This window comes from Molossus molossus, unplaced genomic scaffold, assembly GCF_014108415.1.
Source record: "Molossus molossus isolate mMolMol1 unplaced genomic scaffold, mMolMol1.p scaffold_m16_p_3, whole genome shotgun sequence".
In the NCBI taxonomy this organism is placed as follows: Eukaryota; Metazoa; Chordata; class Mammalia; order Chiroptera; family Molossidae; genus Molossus; species Molossus molossus.
In genome coordinates, this window is record NW_023425366.1 from 8146342 (window position 1) to 8170662 (window position 24321).

The following is a 24321-nucleotide window of genomic DNA, read 5'->3' on the forward strand; positions in this document are numbered from 1 at the left end:
TCTTATGAAATACACAGTCATATCTGTTTCTCAGGGTTGGTCAAAGATTCTGTTTATCCTAATTAGAGACAGTCTTACTTTGTCTTCAAAAAATCTGTTTGGCAGGAAAGCCCTCCTGAGCTACCCTGGTGTCATGGCCATATTCCCTTCCTGTGCAGGGGGCATAGTAGCCGACCTTTGGGTGTGGGGTCGGGGTCTCTGCCAGGCTCCCTGTCACTGGCCCCCTCACACCCTCTGATAGCTGAAGGACAAAGGGCCACCCCCAGCAGCCTTCACTGAGCAGAGGAAACCACACAGCCCTGAGGCTGCCGGCAGGGGGCAGGATGCTTGACTTGACTTGATATGATAATGGAGCCCGGGACAAGGACTGCAGCTGACCCGCAGGAGCTCCCCACCACCCTGCTTGTGTTTTCTGCGGCACCCAGGCTGCAGAAAGTGCCACTCATCAAAGCCACTGTCTCTGTGGAGCCGCAGCCTGGGTCTCATGTCCTGGGCAGTGCCCTGATGTCCTGTGAGGAGGTCTGTGGGTTTGGGTAAGAAACCCGGAGGGCCTGTCAGCCAGCTGCGCACCCTCCCTCCCCCTCTCCCCACAGCTGGAGGTAATCCAGCCTGCAGCCTGGGGTTAGGAGTTGGTGGCTTTCTTTCCCACACAAGCCCGCATCCTTCAAGCTCTTCCCTCCCCCATTAAGCCCGGTTTAGGAAAGGCCTTGAAACTCATTCGGCCTAAGAACTCCGGGTTCACAAACAGCACTGTCCGGAGTCTTTGTATTTAGGAAGGCCCAAGGAACAGGGCTGCAGGAGAAGGGGTTGCTTTTCGGAACTAGTGCTGGTGAGGGGACCAGAGGGTGACGTCCTGTACCCAGGCACCTCCCAGCGGCTGATCCCTGCCCCAGGCGGCCTGGCCCGGCTCAGACCCGCGGGCTTGGGCGGAGCTGACTTTCCCAGGGGAGCAAACCTGTGGCCCCAAAGCATTTCACTGCGTTTCCGTTGTGTTTCCCGGGCACAGGGTAGCCGAGGCGGCGGGCAGCCCCACGCGCAGTCGGCAGGGGGCGCGTTCTCTGCCGCCAGGCTCACACGTAGCACATCTGAACCCGATCTCTGCCCCAGCTGTGCTCTGGGGAGTTCTCCAAACACAGGCTGCTGCAGACCAGTCTTCAATCGGCTCGAGATTCCGCACCCGGAGGCCTGCAGAGAGGCTGCTCAGATGAAAACACCCGGAGACCAGAAAAGACATTGTGTGTGTGTGCACGTGTGTATGTGTGGGTTGTGTATGTGTGTCTCTGTGTGTGCACGTGTGTGTGGGGGCAGGGGCACGGCCAGGACCAGAAACAGAACTTGATAAATAGCTAGAAATAGAACTGTAGCAAACGTGAACAAAAAATGGATTGCAAAAATAACATGTACAGAATGACCCCGTTTTAGTAAAATACAAGCTATGTAAAAATATCTAGACCACTTATTCTTTGCTTACCATGTTCCAGGCATGTTGAGTGCTTATCTATAGTATTTGATTATAGATAACTACTAAAAATGAGGAAAGGCAGTTCTCATGATCCCCATCTTACAGATGGGAAAAGGGAAGCTCGTGGGACTTCCAATTTGAGGAAAGTTACATTGAAGCTACGTGGGGAAAGTCCATGATTCGTGGGAATATGTGGAGCCCTTACTGTATTCATCTGCAGGGAGGAGGCACTGCTGATAAACCATGTTAGCTGATGAAGGATAATGAGTGACTTCCATTTTCTTCATTTTGCTTATGTATATTTTCTAATTTATCTCCAATGAATATCTCTTGTTAACAGTTGTTGTTTTTAATCCTCACCAGAAGATAGTTTTCTATTTATCTTCAGATAGACAGGGAGGGAGAGAGAGAGAAACATCGATGCGAGAGAGACACATCAAGTGGTCGCCTCCCGCATGACCCCGACCAAAGCAGGACGAACCGCAAATGAGGTACATGCCCTTGACCGGAATCAAACCCGAGACTTTCTGGTCCAAGGGTCAATGTTCTTACCACTGAGCCAAACCAGCCAGGGCCGGAAAATGTACTTTTTAAAATTGACAATCAGCCCTGGCCTGTTTGGCTCAGCAGTTAGGACCAAAGGGTTGAGGGTTCGATGCCAGTCAAGGTCACCTACCTGGGTTGCAGGTTTGATCCCCAGCCCCAGTTGGGGTTGTGCAGGAGGCAATGAATCCATGTGTCTCTCTCACATAGATGCTTCTCTCTCTTTCTCCTTCCTTTCCTTCTACCCTCTCTAAAAGTCAATGGAAAAATATGCTCGGGTGAGGATTAGCCAAAAAAAAAAAAAAAAAGGAAAGAAAAACAAAACAAAACAACAACAACAACAACAAAAAACACCTGACAATCATGCAGACGTTTAGGAGATATAAAAAAATAATAGCATGAAATAATGTTAAGTTTTTTAAAAAGTTAATCACAACGTGGAGAGGCCCATTATAGCAGTGGTTGAGAACAAAGTCTGTAGAGCACAACTGTCAAGTTTGGGAGAATTTAATCCTTGTATGACTTGGGGCAAATTGCTCAACCCTTCTATGCCTCAATCATTCTCATCTGTAAAATGGGTGTAACAGTACCTTTGTCATATGAGCAACAGAGATTAAATAAGTCATGTAAAATGGGTGTAACAGTATCTTTGTCATATGAGCAACAGAGATTAAATAAGTCAATAGGTATAAACATGCTTACAATGGTAACTGATACATAGTAAGTCCTCAATAAAATTAATGTTCTCATTTGCTCACGAATTACAACAATATATGAGTGCAAGCCTTTAGGCCAAGAATGGAAGTAAATTTGGAGGGGTATAGTTAGGCTACATGTCATTCGTTCTTTTTTAGTTTCTGAAATACTAATAGCTAGCACATACTAAATGCTATATAAAGCTGGGAGCTTTATAAACATTACCTAATTCACATGCCAATCTTATGAAATAGTTTCTATGCCCACTCCAGGATGTAGAAATGGAGACTTGAGGAGGTTAGGTTATTTTGCCAAAGATCACACAGTAACATTATGGGGGGTTTCGATAGATTTGATTCCAAATACAGATTTGGGCTCAAATTGGGTGCTTTTAATACATTTGCTACATTGCCTTCTATAACAATGCAATTTAGCAATATTAATTAACAAATAATTATTGAATGTCTGCTCTGTGCCAGGCACTTCCCCAAATACTGAGGCTACAGAAGTAAATGAGACAGGCGCAATCGCTGGTATTAGTGAGGGAGAGAGATAAGAAACAAATGCGTACATGAGTAAGGGCCCAGAAAATCCAATTACGACATGAGCTGTGCCTTGGATTAAAGTAGCAGAGTAGCTGGACAACTATTTTAGAAGCAAGTCAAGTCTCTGTGAGCAGGTGACTTGTAAACGGAAGTCTGACTTACAGGACAGTGTAGAGGTTAAGAGCAGGGACTTTGAGCCACTGTTCCCATGTACTAGCTGTGGGACCTTGACACATTATTTTGGTCAGAAAGTTGTAATATAAAATTTACCATTTTAACCAGTTTTAAGTTTACAGTGTAGTAATGGTAAGTATATTCACGTTGTTGTTGCCCACAAAGCATATTTCTCAGGAGTTTGCAGGATGGAAAGACCATGGAGACCCAGGGAAGACCTCCCTCTCAAACTACTGCGAGAACTTGGTCTACGGCAAGTCTAACGTGATTGCTCAGGCCAAGGTCATGTCCTCCTTGACCCAGCTCTGAGCATTCATGTGACGTTTACCCAGGTGGCACCTTGGGCATGGCACTGTAATCTCCAACATCTAGCTGAGTGTGGTTGTCTAACTGATACTCAATTATTTATAAACCAATAAATGAAGGAAGAAATCCAGCCAGCTTGTTGCTAAGCAATTGTTACCGTCTCGGGGGCCAGCTCATGTGGCCTCAGTATGGGACTAAATGATACTTTCTGTGTGAGGACAAAATGGCCACTGGACACCTCCCGGGGCTCAGGAATGCCAGAGAGGTGGGTCGCAAGGCTACTTCCCAGAGCTTTCTGCAGCAAAGAAAGGAAAAGAAAAACATATTGTTTTCCCTCCCTCTTGGCCTCTAACTGCGAGGCATAAATTTTGTCTCAGACTTTCCAGAAACCTCACCCTTGGAAGAAGATCAAGAAAACAAAATTCCAGGCTGTTTCTCAGAGTAAATGCAAACAAGATTTTTGCGTTTCCCCGCACCTGGGGCTGCGGCCGGGCCCTGCCAGGGCCAACCCGGGGAGTGGGGGCCTGCTGGGATCTGCCCCGCCAGCCACGCAGCTGTGTGGGCTCCGCTCCATCCTTCCCCAACCAAACACAGAGCCTCCCAAGACTCCCGACTCCTCCTTATCGGCCACTTCTTCACTTTGCCCAGTGAATTGCATAACTTCAGGGGGAAAAAAGGACTTCCTTTTCTCGGGACAACAGACCACACATCATGTGCAACTGGTGGTCACCAAGAGAGCAAGGCCTGAGCTGGGAGTCTCCCCGAAAGCCAGGAGGGTAGATGCGGGTCTGACATACCTTAGAACAGCACTTGCAATTGTTCGGCTCCTCCTTGGGCCCAGGCTGTTCTGGGCAAGTCCACGAACCGCCCCTCCGAGCTCCTTGTTGAGACCCGTGGACACCAGCGAGGGAGAGGCTGACGGCTGCAAAGGCAGAGACTGGCCTTTGGAGAAGTTTCTCTGGGCTCTCTGGTGACACAGCACCCCTCCTGCAGTTGCCAGTCCGTTCCTCACCGTGCCCTGGAGTGATCACGTCACACACGAGCCCCGGCAGGTCTGCACGGCCGGACACGCCTCGGATGTCATCGCATCGCGCGCGGACACTGCGCTCCAGCACACGGTTCCGTGCCGCAGCCTGCGCGCCCCCCGCCGCAGGTCTCCGCACAGAGGTCCCCCCACTCCACCGGGTTAACTCCTGCCCTCGGCAAACTGCTCCGCGCCCGCCGTGGGGAGGCCTTCGCCAACCGAACCAGCTCCGCGCCCCTTCCCCCTCGCTGCGTCCTTGACGTCTGTCCACGGTTAGACTGGGAGCCCGCAAGCGTGGGGACGGCTGTTTTTCTTGTTTGCTTGCTAGTGTGTATGCAACGCTTAGAACAATGTCAGCACTTAGATGTTCAATAACTGTTTGTTGAATTAAGAAAAAAGACATCCTAAGGATAGTGACCAAGACACTAGAAACATCCCTTCTTGGGATTCCCTGGGAGTTTCCACATGCTTGTTAATTTTTTTTTTTTTTTTTTTTGCATTTATCTTCAGATAGAGCGGGAGGGAGAGAGGGAGGAAGAGAGAGAGAGAGAAACATCAATGTGAGAGAGACGCATCGAGAGGCTGCCCCCCTGCACGACCCTAGCTGGGGCCGGGGACAAACCGCAACCGGGGTAGGTGCCCTTAGCGAGATTCGAACCCGGGTCTTTCTGGACCGGTCCAACGCTCTAACCGCTGAGCCAAACTGGCCAGGGCTACACTTATTTTCTTTTTCGGTCCTTACAACCACCACAAAGCTGTTAAGTAACAGAAACCTGGCCACGTGGCGTCAGCTAGCAGAGGCTTATTTTTTCTCACGGAAGAATCCAGGCCCGGCTGGTGTGACTCAGTGGATTGAGTGTCTTCCCGTAGACTGTTTGATTCCTGGACAGGACACGTGCCTGGGTTTCGGGCTTGATCCCCAGTGGGGGGCATGTGGGAGGCAGCTGATGGATGTTTCTCTCTCACATCAATGTTTCTATCTCTCTCTAAAACAATTAATAAAAACATTAAAAAAAAAACCAAACCACCCAGGATGGGCAGTCTGGACTGATTCAGGGGCTGTGTCCAGGTTCTGGGTCCCGCTGCACTGAGCCCAGGGGGTTCTCTCTTCTACAACAGGCTGAGTCACCGCAGGCATTGCACCGGTGTCCCAGCAGAAAGGCAGAGCCACGGTGCTGACAAATAAAAAGAAAAACTTCCCTAGGGTTCCCGGCAAAGCTCCGACCCCCACTCCATCCCATTGGTTAGGACTGTGTCATGTGGACACCCAGCTGCAGGACTGCTGAGCACTGGAGGCTTTTTTGTTTTAATTTTTTAACTGAGCACAGAGCGGCCTAGAAGCCTCACAGCTGTGGAGTGGAGGCCTAGGAAGGAGGAGGCCGGAGGGCCGTCAGCAGGCCCACCGCCAAGGGCTGCTGTTCTCTTTTCCCACAGGAGAGAAGACTGCGCAGTGAGAGTTGTGTAACTTGCCCAAGGTCATGTAGTTAATAAGTAGAGAAGCTGGACACAAACACAAGCAATCTGATTCCAGAGCCTGAACTTCTAACCCTGTGCTTGGATTTCAACTGGGGAGCAGAGGAAAAGCACTCTGGGGGCGGGGGATGGTGCGGACAACAGTGGGGGCAGGGAGGCAGCCACCCGGAAGCGCAGAACAATGGAAAATAAGGTGGGAAAAGTCATGTGGGTTCATTCCATCTGCCTGGTCCCGCCTTCAGGGTCATGAACTTGTCAGTCCTGAGACTGAAATAATGATGACATAACTAGGCACACGTGGTCAAGAACTGAAAACCTTGTCCAGAAGGCCAAAGCCAAGTCAGCTAATAATAGGACCAGGGTTAGTACATTAGGAGATGCCAAAAGTGAGTAGAGCCAGAACCCACAATTTGTGGCAAGTCCAAAGGTTAAAGCCAGAGGAGCCAAGGCTAGGCCCAGGCATGTTCTCCAACAAGAGTCTTAAAGACACAGGAGCTGGAAGCCAGGGTCTGGGCCTGAGGTTTGGGGTCAGAGAGTTGAGTAACTGGAACCCGGAATATCATATCCCTACAGCCTGATGGGTTTCAGAGCGATTCTGTAGTTGTTCCTACAGCACCTTGGGAATATTATTGGCAGGTCCCTTAGCCTTATAGTCAACGACTTAACATTAAAGAGGACATGATGACCCCAGACTGTCAGAGCACCGCAGTCACGTAGAGAGAGGTTTCCCACGGAAACTTATTACTTTCAAACATTAGCCTGGAAGACTGTGGAGGAGCGAAGTTTCAGAACTGTTTTCCGTACGGAGTTTGAGGACTTGAGTCTACATTTTATAATTGTTTAGCATGTTCATCTGAAGTCAGTCTGAGTTTTAGGCTCCAAACAGTAATCTGAGACCTTCTGTCCTCAGCTGGCTGAACAGTAGGAGAGACTTTGTAGAAGGTCTTCTTTCTTCAATTGAAAGAGCCTAGCAGTTAAAGTATTTTGGAAAAGAGTTATAATGACAATTGTCCACCAACCAAGGAAATGGAATTCAAATAAAGTGCTATGCATTTATTTCAATGTCCCAAGCCTCAGCATGCCTGTGCCTTAGTCTTAAAAATAAAAACAAAACCTACACACCGTCATTCATATGTGCTCACATACTGGTGAGGGAAAGTGAAATCATGTCTATGACAGCACGTAAACTCGAACTCTGGAACTGCTGAGTGTGAAGCCCAGAGTCTCCGCTTTCTAGATCCGAATCTAGGTAAGCTACCAAACTTCTCTCTGCTTCTACTTTCTCCTCCACGAAGCGAGAGTGATAGGTTGTGGTGAGGATCAGGTCCGCTATCACCTACAAGAGACAGGATCACGACGGGCACATGATAAATGGCAGCCACTGTGTCGCAGACATTTCAGAAAGACCTGAGTACAGGGAAGAACTAAACATCACCCTTACACCGAAGGAGACCCGTGGTTGATTCTGAGAGTGTCCCTCTACTCTTTAGTCATGTGTTGTCTTCCGATTACTCTCTCACTGGGGTCTGCTCCGCCGTCTATTGTTTCGGTGCATGTGTGCGCGCACACACACAGTTTTTATACTTCTTGTAAAGGTAAGAATATGGGTCTTAATGATTAGATAATCCTGCACAAATATGTATTCAGGATTAAACTATGCATTTAAATGTCAAAGCTTGCTTTAATAATTATCATGCAGTCATTTTTTAAAAAGAATAAATATTTTAAAAAGAAAAATATTCATTTTTTCCATGAATTCCAAGGAAAGAATACTGTATTCCTTTATTGGTTGTTTTGCTTAAATATTTATATTTTTCAGTTATATCAACATGGACAATCATAGAACTGAAACATCTGCCTTATTTATTTATTTAAAAAATTTTTTTTTGTTTATCCTCACCTAAGGATATTTTTCCATTGATTATTTTTAGATAGAGTGGAAGGGAGGGAGGGAGAGAGAGAGAAACATTGATGTGAGAGAGACACATTGATTGGTTGCTTCTCGAACGATCCGGACCAGGGCTGCGGATTGAACCTGCAGCCCAGGTATGTGCCCTTGACTGGGACTCGAACCTGAGACCATCCAGTCTGCAGGTCGATGCTCTAACCACTGAGCAAACTGGCCAGGGTACAGCTGCCTTATTTCTAAATCCTGTGTTTTATTTCAAACAGGAAAATGAGGACGTACCATAGAACTAGCTCTAACTGCACATTACTGGTGATTGCCAACAGTGTTTTGGGTCGCTGCCAGGTCCCTTTACCACCTTGGTCTGCTCCTGCCCTCCTGTCCTTCCTCCCCCTTGTGGAGCAGTCATTTCATCTCATGTGGACCTCTCTCTGCTCCTTGTTTGTCAATGATGGGGGTGCCTTGGCCTAGCGCAAGGATTTTTCAACTGGGGTGCCACAAGAATTTTTAAAACATGCAATACCTGACTATTTAGTCAGGGCCACTGACCTCTTTTCTCTTAGATTGCCAAATAAAAAAATGACAACAGCCAAACACCAACACAATAGTCGTCTGGTGTGAATGCATCAAAATTACACCTATTTTTTTGTCAGATCAGCAAAAAATATAGGTTTTTTTTGGTGTGCCGCAGAATTTTAGTAATTAGTGTATGTGTGTGCCACGGGATGAAAAAGATTGAAAACTGCTGGCCTAGCGTGATCTCTCTCCCTTATGAGATTGTCGGCTTGGTTTTTGTGGTTAAAAAACCATAGGTACTGTTCTGTAAGTTAGAAACCTGGAAGTTTCCAGGGAGAACTGTGGCGTGGTGTGTCCCGTTTCCTTTCTGCCCTCCAGAAGGAGCGATTTCTCCCCGGTTCCCACCTGGTCTAAACTTTCTACATTTCATCGGTCATCCCATCAGAGAACTCAAAACACTTCCCTTGAGCCCTGGCCGGTTTGGCTCAGCAGTTGGAGCTTTGGCCTGCGGACCAGAGAGGCCCGGGTTCGGTTCCTGCTAGGGGCACGTACCAAAAAAAAAAAAAAAAAAAAATCACTTTCCTTAAAATTCTATCAGAAAACACTTCAGTTTTGAAAAATCAACACAAGTCCTAAAAGACTTTTGGTGGTATCTATGTATGTGAAACAAAGTGGCAAATCCAGAATGCCCGAAAATTACTGTGGGTTGTCTTGAAATATTCGTTTACCTGAATGAGAGGAGGAGTTCTGGATAAAATGTTTCAGCCACAGAAACCTTGCCTCTCTAGAGCATGTTAGAGACACAACTGAAAGCTCTCTACGTTTTAAGGAAATGAGTTTAAATGTTTTTAGCAGCTAGTCTAAGGCATTATCTGTTTTGAGAGGGAATTCATTGGACAGACCTAGGTTTTCCATGTCTGGGTGAGAAGGAATCCACTGGACAGATCTGTGTTTTCCGTGTCCAGGTGAGAAGGAATTCACTGGACAGACCTAGGTTTTCCGTGTCTAGGTGAGAAGGAATCCACTGGGCAGACCTGTGTTTTCTGTGTCCAGGATATGTGAGGAAATGAATATCCACCTGAGCTTCCTCAACAGTATGGCTGTTCAAACCATGAGAAATGGCCAAGATAAAAATAACTTCAAGGAAATGATTTGCTTTATTAGGTTAAGATCACTCTTTGGACTACAAGGAATTTCACAGGGATTTCAGTGGAATTGTATAACTGCAGAATTTTCATAAGTCTCACGGAAAATTTTATCATTCATTTACATTTTCTTGCAAATACTTACCAAGAATCAGTAATTTGTATCAAACTGTCCAGTGAGTCTCTACTCTTGTGACTCGGAATACTCGCGGGCCTGGAGAACAGCTGGAGCATGTCCCCAAGGCTTCTCAGGCACCTGTCTGTGCCTTCTCACACTGCCGTTAGGTATGTAAGAGCCAGTTACTGACAACAAGGCCTGCCCATGTCCAGCCAGGCATGGCTTCCAGATTATTCTTTTGATCTCAAACTCCCTAATCTCTCTCGGCTCCTTCCCCCCAGTTCCATACTTGTTTTTTTGAATCCCACCAATGGCTCCCCTTAGTTTCTTGAATTATTTGAGCTTTTACAAACCCCCATTTATGACTCAGATTTTAGCTTCATAGGGGCCTTTGACTTCAGTGTCTCCTGAAACTTTGAGCCGGGGACAATCTGCTGAGCCCTCCCTACAGGAACCCTGAACTGCCTGCCGGGCTAGCCAATTCACTAGGACATGAAAACTATAATGGGCAACGGTCATTTATTAGCAAATACAAGATTAGGAGCAAGATGCATTTCATTTTAGGTTTTGGGAAAACACTTAGGAAGAAATGCTATAAAATCTACTTCGAATACCTGAACAACGGTGTAAGATTTGCCAGAAATAGTCTTTCTAGGAAAACAGTTTTCTAAAAATCTGTAAACCCACATAAGGAACCCTTGATCAAAGCCACACACTAAATTTGAGTGTTGGTTAACCACAGCATTAATTTGCTTTTTCTCCCATGAAGACTGAAGATCCAACCCACCTGGAGTGCAGGGCAGGTGTACGAGTCAGGGCGCCGCTTTTCCACATGGTCTGTCTCACGCGGCTGCACTTGACTGAACAAGCCCCTTAGCCGCTCTCTAACCTCAACAGCTGTTTGTGTTCGAGCTCCAATGCAGCTAGAGAGTGTCAGGTGGACACGGCTCTAAAACGTGCAAAAATACTTCTTCAAGGCTTAAAAGACTAACGCAACTATGGTACTGATACTTTTAAAGACAGGTTACAAATAAGTTGAAGAGTATGCAATTCTTAAACTGTCATAATGTTAACAATTCACTGTTAATTAAAATACTTTATAAACATTGCCTGAAATATTTTCTTTATTTTTTTGCAAATGATGAATGTTTTAAAGGTCATTAATATTAATATCATTGTTTCAAAAAACTGTGTTTATAGAAAAAATATTGTCAAAATTCTTCTACCAATTAGCGAGTTGTTAACATACATGCGCACCTGGTTTTGCTGAGGGTCACACAAACGGCACACTCTGTTGATGCAGGTGTCTCAGCAATTCAGGCACAGATGGCATTTGGGGCATTTGATGCCCCTCCATGCTTCTTGCATGTTGATGCCAACACTGTACCAACATGAGAAGCTGCAGGCACTAGCTTTGGACATGGTCCTGTTTAAAAAAATAATAAAGCCCTGGCCGGTTTGGCTCAGCAGTCCAATGGGTCCTGGTTCAATTCTGATCAAGCGCACGTACCTCGGTTGTGGTTTGTCCCCGGCCCTGGTTGGGGTCGTGCGGGAGGCAGCCTCTTGATATGTCCATTTTATGCCCATGTTTCTTTCTCTCTCTCTCTCTCTCTCTCTCTCTCTCTCTCTCTCTCTCTCTTCCTCTTTCTCCCTCCTACTCTATCTGAGCATAAATGGAAAAATGTTCTCGGGTAAGGATAAAAACCAAAAATAAATAACATCCTATTTCGAGCAAAAATTCCTCTAATGTTTGTTACTCTCGGACTGTGCTCAGCCCCACGTGAAGTTTGGCACTGGATGTAGCTACCTCCTTATCCATAGTTACGTTCGATCTAGCAACAGTCCTCAGATCTGTCAACTGTGAGCTTGAAGAAAAGCTCCCTTCAAAGCATGTTTCAGTTTCATATGACTCTCAGAGGATCAAATTAGTCCTTATCTAATCCAAGCTGCTCGTCCCATGCCTTCCTCTTGGCCATGGTTCTTATTTATCTCCTTTGCTTTGAAAACATCTTGCTTTTTCCTAGGCAGCCCTTGCATATCGTTCAACATGGATGCCCACACAATACTGTACTGGGTACAATGCGTAGGATGAGGTCTAGGGCACCTTCTTGTACACATCCAAGGAAAAGGAAGAATAAGTCAGGTCAAAAGGCTCTATTTCCCAAGGTACTAGGAAAGCCTCCATGTCCTCTTGCATGTAAAACACCACCTAGCAATCAGGCTCCGGTGTGTGTGTGTGTGTGTGTGTGTGTGTGTGTGATATATTATGTATGCCCTTCATTTAGCAGTAACACTCTTCCACCTCTAATATCAGTGTTTTACAAGTGCTAATGGATTGATGCTGAGTTATCACCTGCTAGAGCTAATAATCTGACTTGAAAAATCATAGTTCATAGCCCTTCTTTCTTTTAAGTATATCATAAACGCAGAGATTTATAGGGGCCTATTCTCCATGGAAGCCACTTTAGACCCCTAAAAAGGTGAGAACACCTATTAAAAATGGATTAAATACATGCACACACATTCTGAGGACAAGTGATAAGGGTGTGGAAGCATTCGACAGCATGAAGAAAGAGATTCTTGGCTCCAGGATTGGAAGTTGTAAAAGATGAGGTCATTAGGATGAGGTTCAACTTCAGTAGTCACACTAGTAAGGTTAGATTGTGTGCTGGTGGCTAGAGCAACCTGAGATTGTGATCATTCGTGAAATGGAAACAAGACAGCTTTCTAGACAGCGCTGTGGTCAGATCTGCAGGGAGCTAGAGGGCGAACCCAAAGATCAGTGTCTGGCGTGCTGGCCCTGTCTCCAGGCTGGTTAGAACATTCCCGTTGTCATGTGCAAGGTCCCCCCAGAATCCGCATCACAGTCATCCCGGACGTCAGCACACTTTACAGGGTTTCAAAGGTCAAGCTTCTGCTGGGGATGATGTCTCTTGCAGTGGTTCTCAACCTTCCCAATGCTGCGACTCTTTAATACAGGTCCTCATGTTGTGGTGACCCCCAACCATAAAATTATTTTCAATGCTACTTCATAGCTGTAATTTTGCTACTGTTAAGCCTTAGGTGACCCCTGTGAAAGGGTCGTTGGACCCTCAAAGGGGTTGCGACCCCCAGGGTGAGAGCCCTGCTAGGGGAATGTACTATGGAGCCTGTTTCACTTCCTGCTGCTCCCCCAGCATCGCAATCCACAGGGGTCTGCCTGGCTCAAGTTCACGGGAGTGACCAGCAAGGCTGACCTGAAGAGGATCCCACCCCGGGACGCCACCTTCGTCCTGGCTCCTGCCTGCCCACCCGAGTGCTGGCTGGCAGGCAGTGTGGGCATTCGCCCCTTTCTGCAAGGGGAGGAGCCCCCGTTTGATGTGTATGCCCTGAGGTGCCCGCGCCCGATTCCATGTCCAACCTCTGCCACTAGTAACTTGAATGTGTTTGGTACTGATGCGTCTCACGATTTACACTAGGCCCGGCATCCCGTGGCTGCACGGGTCCCCCAGGGAGCAGGACTCGCGGGACGTGAGCGAGGCCGGTGCTGCTGGACGGCGGCCTCCGAGCGTCCTCACTCCCTGGACGAAGGGGCCGAGCTTCGCGGCGGCTTCTCCGGCGGGGACTCTTCCGACCGAGTGCACACAGTTGGGGTTGGGCGTGGCCACCACAAAGCAAAAGGGGGAAAAAAAAAGGTTATTTTTTTCTTTAAAAAACAAAAGCTGCAGCTCAACTTGCTGGCTCAGCAAATGCATGTCCCCATTACCATTCGGAAAACAACGTGCCTGGGCCGCCCTTTCCCCCGCCCTCCCCCGCCGACTCTACCACTGAGCGCAGACGGGGGACTGCACGGGACAAGGACTCAGCCCGTCACCGCCGGAACGTTGCCCCCGCCTGCGCCGGGCAGGACCCGCTCCGGTGTTGCGGGCCGACGGCGGAGGGGTCAGGGTCCGCTCCGCACCGGGTCACGGCAGGGCGGGCGCCGCACTTTGGCCGCGAGCCCGGGGGCGAGGCAAGCAGCGGGGCTAGAAATACCCGGGCGGCCTCGGCCCCGCGCGCAGAGGAGGCGCCCGGCCCGGGGCTTGTTTCTGTAAGTAGGGGCTTTGCTTTCCCAACACTTGATTCTCCCAAGCGTTTGATTAAATAGGGTGGTTTTGAGGCTGATAACGCGTTTCTTTCCTTTCGGAATAGATTTTAGAAGAGGTGGGTAAAGAAAATAAAAGTGGTACTGAGGAAAGAGCGCAGCCCTGTGCCACGGGGCGTAGTGGGGGCAGCGCGGCAGCGGGCACGTCCCCAGACAGCGGGCATGTCCCCAGGCGGGCGGGCACGTCCCCAGGCGGTGGGCACGTCCCCAGGCGGCGGGCACGTCCCCAGGCGGGTGGGCACGTCCCCAGGCGGCGGGCACGTCCCCAGGCGGGTGGGCACGTCCCCAGGCGGCGGGCACATCCACAGGCGGCGGACACATCCACAGGGCACATCCACAGGCGGGTGGACACGTCCACGGGCGGGTGGCTCTGCCCTTCTGCGCAGCTGAGCTCGAATCGGGAGCGGGGGAGTCGGGAGAAACTGGACACTGACCCTGCAGAAAGCTGTGGTGGTGTCCAGGCAATACTGCTCATGCAACACTGCTTGTGCAAGCTTAATACTTCCCACTGACACGCAGCGTGAGGACTCAGAGATGAAAGATGGCCATTCTGCAGTGATGTAGACATGTCTGGGGATATTGTGAGTAGTTTCAGGGGCAGAGTCGGGGGACAGCAGGTTTGGCACGCTGTGCAGAAATGGTCACCCCTGGAAGAGGTACAACCCGGTTCAAAGTCGGTGCTCTGGGACTAAGGGGCAGAGCTTTGCGGTCTCGGTGCGCAGTGGGTGCTTGCGGGCCAGTGAGGAGGACCCTCGGCGCCCATCTGAAGTTCAGGGGAGGAGGATGGAGAAATTCGGCGTACCCTGCCTTTTAAAGGGGACTTTTAAACAAATATAGGTTTGTATGTGGCCAACAAACCTCAGCTTTGTGATTAAAAAGTGGTGAGATGAGTGAATTTGTAAATACTTTCTAGTTGTTGTTGGATCAGCTACCAGTAAATCCAAGTTTGTTATTTATCTTCTTTACTTCTATGTAGCTGTCTGACAGCTGTAATTATAGTCAAAAGTCTATTATGTAAAAAAAATGATCTTAAATAAACACAGTTGAACAGCCTGTCGGTTATAATAACAGAGGAAAATCTTAAAGTGTGAACTCTAATTCACTACCCTTTGCCGATGGCTTGAGTCCGTTTTTTTAAATCAAAAGTCATTACCCAGCCATTTGGAACGTTATGCTGCATGGCAAAGTGAGCGTTCCAAGTGCTGAAGTTATGCTGAAGGCTGTGTAGTCACTGAATTGACAGTCTAGAAAAGGGATAAACTTAGCCATTCCAATACCAGACCAAACAGCCTGAATGATTTTAACGTTCTCTCTGCCATGGTGAGGCATAAACAAGCGAACAGAAAGTCCTGGCTGTAGTTGTTACAGGTAACCGACCTGAAACTACTGCTACATGACAGCAGCCGAGAGGTCGTGTTGGAAGTCAGCAGCACTGGTTTGAATCCAGCCTCCCTGGGGACTTGCTGCTGGGGTGGACTGGGGCCAGGTGCCTAACCTCAGCCATAGTTTCCTCAACTGCAAGGGGGTACATGTTCACGTAATGGTTGGGATTAATTGACATGATATTAAAAATGGCTTAGCACCCCCTGCATGTAGTGTAATAAATGCTCAATCAGTGGTAGCTATACCAAGGATAATTGAGAAAATACCGTGAATCCGTGCCTTTCCTCACCACCTCTCTCCAAGTCACCCATTGATCTGTAGCTGTCCGTTGAGAGAGCTAGCCCTAGTTTTGGGACTATTTCTGGCCAGATATTTAACTTTCCTACCAAGAGCAGGCATCTTTTTCATTTTATTAATTAATTAATTTTTGTTACAGATGTTTCTCCTTTTTACCCCATTGACACCTTCCTCTCGATCCCGCCCACCACCCCTCACAGCATTGTCGTCTATGGTCTATGTCCATGAGTTACACATATATGCAAATACATTCTCTGGTTTATCTCCCCCCCCCCCCCCCAGGTTTGTCAGTCTGAACTCTACTTCTGTGTCTCTGGGTCTATTTTGTTCATCACCTTATTTTGTTCATTATATTCCATAAATAAGATAATGTTATACTTGTCTTTCTGACTGGCTTATTTCGCTGAGCATAATGCTCTCCAGGTCCCTCCATGTCGTCTCAAAGGGTAAGGGATCTCTTTCTTACAGAGCAGGCATCTTTTACCCAAGAGTGTGCCTGTTTGAACCTGAAGAGCTGAGAGCTGAGCCACCTTCCTGTCGGTGGGCTGCCCTTCCTGCCAGCTTTTTTCCTGGGTTCTCTTTCCGTGCGGGCTCTTCTTATTTCCATGCAGAATCCCCGACTTGCCCGTTCCTTTCCCAAATTGTTCAAAGGTGGAAAGAAGCGATCAGAACTTGTGTATCTCAAAAGTTAAACCGTGTTTGCAGAATGTTGCTTAGTTATGGTGGCCAGAGTCTCAGGCTGTTTCTAAGTAGCATCTCCTGGAGAAGTGTCGGCCCCTGTTCAGGCAGACCTCCCTACAGTGCTCACGGAAGTATCTTGCAGAGCCGGACAGTTCAGAGGAGCTTTGACAACTACCTTGCCTCTGGCTGATCTTTCCACCTTTGAAGAAGTTGGTGCATGGAGGTCCAACATAATGAGCCCAACAACATGGAGGCAGAATCCACAGCTAGATATTATAGGAAAGAGAATTATATCTGCTGGATTTACAGAATTCCCACTTATGACTAAAACCATCTGTGAAGATGACAGAATGGCCCTGGCCGATTTGGCTCAGTGGTTGGAGCATTGGCCTGCGGACCAGAGAGTCCCGGGTTCGGTTCCCACTATGGGCACGTACCCCCCCCCCCCAAAAAAAAAGAAAAAAAGAAGATGACGGAATGCTTTTTCTCTTTTACAGGACAACCCCAGCGATGTGGAGAAGCCTGGGGTTTGCCCTGGCTCTCTGTCTCCTCCCCTGGGGAGGAACAGAGAGCCAGGGGCAAAGCTCCTTTTGCAAGCGACCTCCAGCCTGGAGCATAGGGGATCACGACCCAATGCTGAATTCCAGTGGGTCGGTGACCGTGATAGCTCTTCTTCAAGCCAGCTGATCCTTTTGCATTGTGCAGGCTTCTAGGTAAGACAGCCTTGCTGTGGCCTAGGGCCTTTGGGGAGACGCTATGAAACGCATGCATGCACATACAGAAAACAAAACAAAAACAGAAAAGATATATTTATGAAATCATATTTTTGGAAAAACTATCCACCCTTGCATAGAACATGCTAGAAGGAAACAGACTAGGAAGAGATACAACAAAATGTTTGCAGTGGTTTTCCTGGGACTATGTACATTTTTTCTTCTTTTTGTGGACCTATATGTTATACTGTCCTATTAAGTATGTATTACTTGTGTATTGAAAATGGCCTAAAATGTACTCCTGCAAATGCGTTAGTTATTTCAATGTTGCCAGCAAAGATGAAGACTTTGTCACAGTAGGAGGAACACTGGCCACAGAGGTCTTGGGTCATTTAACAAACATATATATTTATATAGATTTGTTAAATGTATATAACAAATATGTGTACAAACATTTGTTGGGCCCAGCTGGGTGGTTCAGTGGATTGAGCATCGTTCCATGGACTGAGAGGTCCGGGTTCGAGTCCACATCAGGGCACATGCCCTGGTTGTGGGCTTGATCGCCAGTAGGGGGCGTGCAGGAGGCAGCAGATCAATGTTTCTCACATCGATCTTTATATCTCTCTCTAAAAAAAAAAAAAATCAATAAAATCATATTTACAAAAAAATTGGGTTACTTGCCAGATATTTACTGAGCAGAATTCTCTGTAAGATGAATTAAAAATATGCACTTCATGGGATTAATCTGAGAATGAAATGAACGCATGCAAGCATTTAGCATACGGTTTTAACTGCGCACAAGTGCTTAATAAATCATTTAAAAAATGAAAATTTTAGTCCTTTACAACAATATAAAGAAGCGGTGTGAGTAAATAAAATGTAGTAAGAGAGTTTCGTGTAGAAAACAGAAGAGAAAGAGAGAAGTTACTAATACAATTCAATGAGATTATGCTTTCTTTTTTTGGTATTTTTTCCAAATATTTTAGATTGGAAGACCTGCGAGTAAAACTGGAGAAAGAAGGTTTTTCTAACATCTCCTATGTTGTTGTTAATCATCAAGGGCTCGCTTCTCGATTAAACTATATGTATCTTAAAAATGAGGTTTCAGAGCATATTCCTGTTTATCAACAAGAAGAAAACCAAACAGACGTCTGGACTCTCTTAAATGGGAACAAAGATGACTTCCTCATATATGACAGGTGTGTACACACATGCACGCCCACGCCAGAAGTTGACAAATACCTGCTTTGCACTTAATAGAGAGTGATTTAAGATAAGACACCTGCTTGTACTGTATTACCAGATCTTAGTTTCAAAGTCAGCCCATTAAAATGTTTGGTTTTAATATTTTTGAAATGAGTTTTACATAAAGAATTCAGCATTCCAGTAGGACTGACTATATGTTTTCCCCCTGTAAATTGGTGTTCTGGTTAAACACAAACAAGGGTTGACTTTTACATCACATACGATTTTAAACTGAGAATTTTGCAGGTGAATAGCCACACTTTGGGGGTACTGGATGAAAGAAGGTAAAGGGATTAGCTGAAGAACATTTAGACACAGACCACCGTGTAGTCATGGCCCGCGGGAAGGGGGGCAGGGGCTGGCTGGAGGTGGGCAAAGGGGTAGGGAATGGGGATCTGTAATAGTGTCAACAACAAAAATAAAGAAAACACCAAAAATAAAAAATAACCACACTTTGCAGACCACTTGCTTCTCTCTAATCTAATTAATCATTTTAAAGCTACATACCTGAATTTCTGAACTATAAACTGGGTTAATTATGTCGGGATCACCAGCATGAATTTGCTTGTGAGTCCATGAACAAATAAAACACTTGTATTTTCAGGAAACCTAAATGCATATATTATTTGATATTATTAACATTCCTAGTGGGTGCTCTGTTTTCTTTCGGTTCTTCAGAGATGGTGAGCCAGGCTCAGCCTAGGCCTAAGACCTTATTGGTCTTACTGTAAATATTTTTAATATTACATGGCATTCTTTTAGGACCGCAAAGTTCTAATTTAGTCAACTGCAAAGTCTAAACCTTTGACATTCACATAAAGTCGTATATGCTGGGTAAATGTGGGCAAGAAGGACATTTGAACCCTACCACTCTGGGAGTGCCCAGCGCTGTCACTCTGTTACCTCCATGTGCTGAAATGTCTGTCGTACCAGATTTATTTGTAAATGGGCTACGACCAAGACTCTGGGATTTTTGTCATGTGGTGACCTGTTGTGTGGACTTTGTGCTGCCTCGGTGGTCATGAACATCTCATGTGATTTGCTTAATTTATGACGTCAGTGGTTTGGGCATTGGTGGAATTTTCAGGGCAATTAGGAAATTGTATTTGACCAAGTCACAGTGACTGTACCGCGGCGTGGATGTTCTTTACAGCGATGTATCTCTGACTTTTCCAGAGGCTGGCAGTAGACGCGCTGTAGTCTTGCCGAGACCTGGCCTGCAGTGGCAGGGAGCTCATTCCCGAGCATGGCTGTGACTTGGTTCTGAGACCACTGCCCCTGCCCGCGCTCTCCCAGCCGTGCCCAGAGAACACTGAAGTGACGTCGTCTCTGTCCTTCTTTGCAGATGTGGCCGCCTTGTACATCACCTCGGCATGCCTTTCTCCATCCTGAGCTTCTCGTATGTGGAGGAGGCCATTAAGATCGCTTACTGTGAAGAGAAATGTGGAAACTGCTCTCTCACGGTATTTGCTCAATTATTTTTACTGGGAGAAAAGAGGAAATCTTTTAAGAGTTATCTAAAGAAGTTAATGTTTCATGACCAATGAACTAATCAGTGTTTCTGTTGATGTACTAAAAATAAACCACAACAGTAATTTTTATAATTACACACACTTCCTGTCATGTAACATATACTTCAAAACATCTTTTCAAGATCCATGTAGCTGCTTTTATCTGGAAGTGTTTTAGAAAATAAAAAAACAACATGGATCACATATTTCAGCTACTGCCAAGGGATGTTGCGAGAGCAAAGTGCTCACAGAAAGCCCACATAAAGTCACACTAGTGTAATATGCTCAGCACGGTTCACACAAGAGCACAGTCATAGCAGAGCTGACCATAGCATCAGCTCAACTGGAGCCTGGGCCAGAGAACCACCCAGTGTATCAAGGACACAGGGCGGGCAGCTCTTCCCAGAAGCCCTCACGCGGTCTACCCCACCTGCAGCTGGATGACCACGTTTACATCGAAACGGGATACGTGTTCTACTTGTTACTGAGATTTCTTTCCTAACAAGCATGAGGATATTTCTTCCTTGTAATAAGAAGTATTGTTGTTAAATATTGTTTATAAAAAAGATACTGAAGGGATTTTAATTTGTATCAATTAGACTCCCATCTCCAACCCCATTCTCGTATTGGAAGGGAAATAACTCCAAACAATGTTTGTGCTTGATAGGGCAAATTGGCAAACTTTAAACTCAGGTTTAAAAACAATTCTGAATTTTATTTGTAAGCTGTACTTCCTTCAGATTTTCCCCAGCTCTAAAAAGTCATCTCAGATTTAAATGCACCATTTAATTAATTTAGTTGCTAAGGGGCACAACAGGTTAATTACTCTAGTTTACATCATTTGTCACATGTTAATCTTCATAATAATCTAATAAGGCTTATTTTCTGCTTTTAAAGATGGGAAGACTGATATAATGCAAATAAATGATTAACCCAATGTCTAATGTATACGAACTGCTTAAATGCTAGCTATATTGATTCCTCATATTCTGGGATTATTTCATCATTTGGCATGTTTGAAAATACTGAGGGTTATAATTTTACCTAGTTATATTGAAACAAAGGCAGAAGCATTCTTTAAAAAAAATGTTTTTTTGTTAATCCTCACCAGAGGATATTTTTCTACTGATTCTTAGGTAGAGTGAAAGGGAGGGGGGGAGGGAGAGAAAGAGAGATAGAAAGAGGAACATTGATGTGAGAAAGACATATTGATTGGTTGCCTCCCTCACGACCGTGATTGGGGCCAGAGATTGAATCTGCAACCCAGGTACATGCCCTTGACAAGGAATCAAACCCACAACCCTTAGGTCCACGGGCTGACACACCGCTGAGCCAAACCAGCCAGGGCAAGGCAGAAACACTTACAACATGCTCAAACTTTACAAATCATCTGTAAAAAGGAATAACACAGCATATGAATCTGATATACCAAATCAAATTGGAGTTTTTCTACTTCATCATATCTAAGATGGGAGGGTCAATTTTATGACATGTAATTTTATGTACTATTAAAAAATGCTGCCAGTTCAGGTAGGACACAGGATACACACCAGGATACAGTCTGGTTCGAAAGATATTAAAATGTAAAAAAATACATTATAGAATCCATGAAATATGGTGATTGGCTTCTGGAGCCTAATTAGAGTACTACTATAGTTGTTTGTATTTGTTTACTCATGTGAACATTCAGAACATTACACAATATATTTTAAACATTTATCAAATTGTGTTTAAGTTTTTAAGTAAATACTATTAACTTCTCAACAGTAATTCAGAAAAACCAACAACAACAAAAAAACCGTACCACTTAGTAGTCACGTGCTAAAATCCAGTGGAATTTATAACTGTTCAAAACCTTTAAAACATCAGACCAGACCACTCAGTAGGCCTTCAGTCTCTCAGTTGATTTTGTAACTTAGGTTGAGGTCCCATATTTCACTGTGATGTCTATGAGCTTCGAGCCTATGGCTGTGGGCACACAAACGATACAGACTTCCAGCGAATCGAAGAGCTAGATAACGCAGAGTGAACTGTTGTGCTCAGTGGGAAGTGGGCACCGATTCGCCCTCCTCAGCTGCCAGCCCCATGGTGAGGGCACAGGAGCAAAGCTTTGGTGAAGTTCAAAACGTTTCCTGGTGTGAGCTGAGGTAAAAAAGCTACTGATCTTGAGTAGTTCTTGGCATTTTTGAATGATCGGGTAGAAACTGGTTTGCCTTAGAATAGAATATTAGATTTGAGGCACCATTGACACGGGTGTAAAAGTTCCATGTAGGGCAACTGATGGAAGGATTTGATATTTGGTGGACTTGACTGCCTTCGATTTAACTTCTTTCAACCAGTTTACTTAGTTTTGCTTCTGCCGACACGAATACAGTGGTTAGACTTTCTTCTTAAGCCTTGTGTATCTCTCACATTCTTCTTCAAAGTTCTTGAAAACTTAGAAAATGCTCTTGATAAGAAAAGAACAATTTTAATTCTGTTGTTGATTTAACGAGTATAAAGCTGACGTGAACTGCTGAACTTTAATTTTATTACTCTCTATTTTATCTATTTTCAAAACGTTAATGTTAATTCATTTGTAAGATACTTGAGGATTCTTTACTTGCAAACTTTGCACAAACGGCACTTTATAATTAGATATAGGTGGGAACCAAACTTTAATGAAGTCTGGGTGTTAAGATTAACATTAGATTCCTTTCTCATTAGTATGATGCTAGAACCACAAAGCCGGTTCCATCCTAATGAACTAGTTGGAATTTCATATATGTTAGCTTTACAGATTATTCTTCATGTGTTCCCGCTATAAATGTTCTATAAATGTGTAGATAAGTGACTGATAAATTTGTTTCAGACTCTGAAAGATGAAGACTTCTGTAGAAATGTGTCTTTGGCTACCATGAGAAAAGAAACAGAGGCTCCCGAGTCACTGCATCATCACCATTACCATCACCATCACCATCACCATCACCGTCACCGTCACCATCACCACACACATGGGCATCAGCACCCCGGGAACAGCCGGCTTTCAGAGAACCAGCAACCGGCAGCACCAACCTCGTCTGAGCTCGCCCCGCCTCCAACCCTTCACACCCATCATAAGCTCGCGGGCCCCCAGAGACAGGGTCACCCAGTGCACTGAGATGTGCCAGGAAGTGAAACTCTACCACTCTCTTCTTCACAAAAGAAACTCTGAGGAAAGAGGTGCATAAATCAGTTACTCTGAAAGTTGCCCACAGATCCAGAGGTAGCTCCTAATAGCTGATGCTGACATTGTCGACATCTGATATTTGCAAAAACAGGGTCTGCAATCACCTGACAGTGCCAAGAAACCCTCCCCTCTCTATGTAGCTGACAGGGACTTTGGGCAGAGGAGAATGTCACCGAGTCTTGACAGTGACGTTTGCTTCCAGCTGCCTGACAGGAAGGTCCACAGCCCAAGCCCACGGAAGCCAGCACCAACTGAAGCTGAAAAAATAAGGCAGAAAGGTGAAAATGACCTTCAAACTAAATATTTAAAATAGGATATACTCCCAAGTCAGTAGAGATGCAATTTCACTTAGCATTTTCACAAGCCACCTAATTCAGGATGATTACAAATTAGGAATTGGATTTGTGCAAACATAAAAATAATCTATATTGGTTTCCAAATTTTAAGATTTATCCCAAAGAAAATTTTGACCCAAACCATTCAAAAAATATTTTTTTATTTTTTATTAAAGGGCAACTGAAAGGTGATTGCAGCACTTGGTTCATCTGTCTTTCTTCTCCTTCCTCCAGTGTTCTACTTGCGTTAATGAGAACAGGAACGTAAACTATGACCTAGGGGTTTCTGTTGGATAGTCAGCAATTTAGAATGGAGGAAGAACAACAAAGACATATTTTCCATTTTTCTTAATTCTCAAAACAATATTATCTTTGTCTTTTTTAACTTACTAACTGATTAAACCCTTAAAGGAAGATGTGAATTCTGTCTTTTAAGATCCAGAAATACTTAACATCTGAGTATTTTGCTATGACTACATTTAAAATATTCATTTATACTTGTTTATATCTAAGACTCAAAGCTTGACTTTACGATTGCCTGTGAAAGAACCTTTTATCTATTGTTTTCTTTACCTGTTGTTGTATCAAACTCTTTAAAACTCGAGAATGCCTGTCTAGAAAGATAAAAGGGGAACATTTAAAAAAAGCTGTCTATCTCTTGATTGCTTAGAACGTATTTCCATAGTCAATGATGGTTCAATAGGTAAACTAAGTCCTATAAACCTGAACTCCTTTATGGTTAATACTATTAAGCAAGAATTCAATACACAGTTGGCCAAAGGATGGATTTATTTCAATAAACTCAATTTTAAAAGTTCAAAGCTGTCTCTTTCATTGTTATTATTTAGGCAGTATGTTGTATTGAGAACAGAAGTGAATTTTTCGACTGCTTTTAAAGAAATTAAATAGCCACAAAT

General features: G+C 45.2%; 1 protein-coding gene across 1 annotated transcript; it reads left to right on the forward strand.

The window, feature by feature from the left end:
* The first annotated feature begins 13785 nt into the window (after window positions 1-13785).
* LOC118642688 (selenoprotein P) lies at window positions 13786-24221 on the forward strand. The gene is made up of 5 exons (XM_036280593.1): window positions 13786-13977; window positions 16890-17105; window positions 18092-18304; window positions 19696-19813; window positions 22713-24221. Exons 2-5 carry the CDS (start codon window positions 16903-16905, stop codon window positions 23367-23369), a joined length of 1191 nt encoding a protein of 396 aa, XP_036136486.1. The 5' UTR covers window positions 13786-13977; window positions 16890-16902; the 3' UTR covers window positions 23370-24221.
* The last annotated feature ends 100 nt before the right edge of the window (window positions 24222-24321 follow it).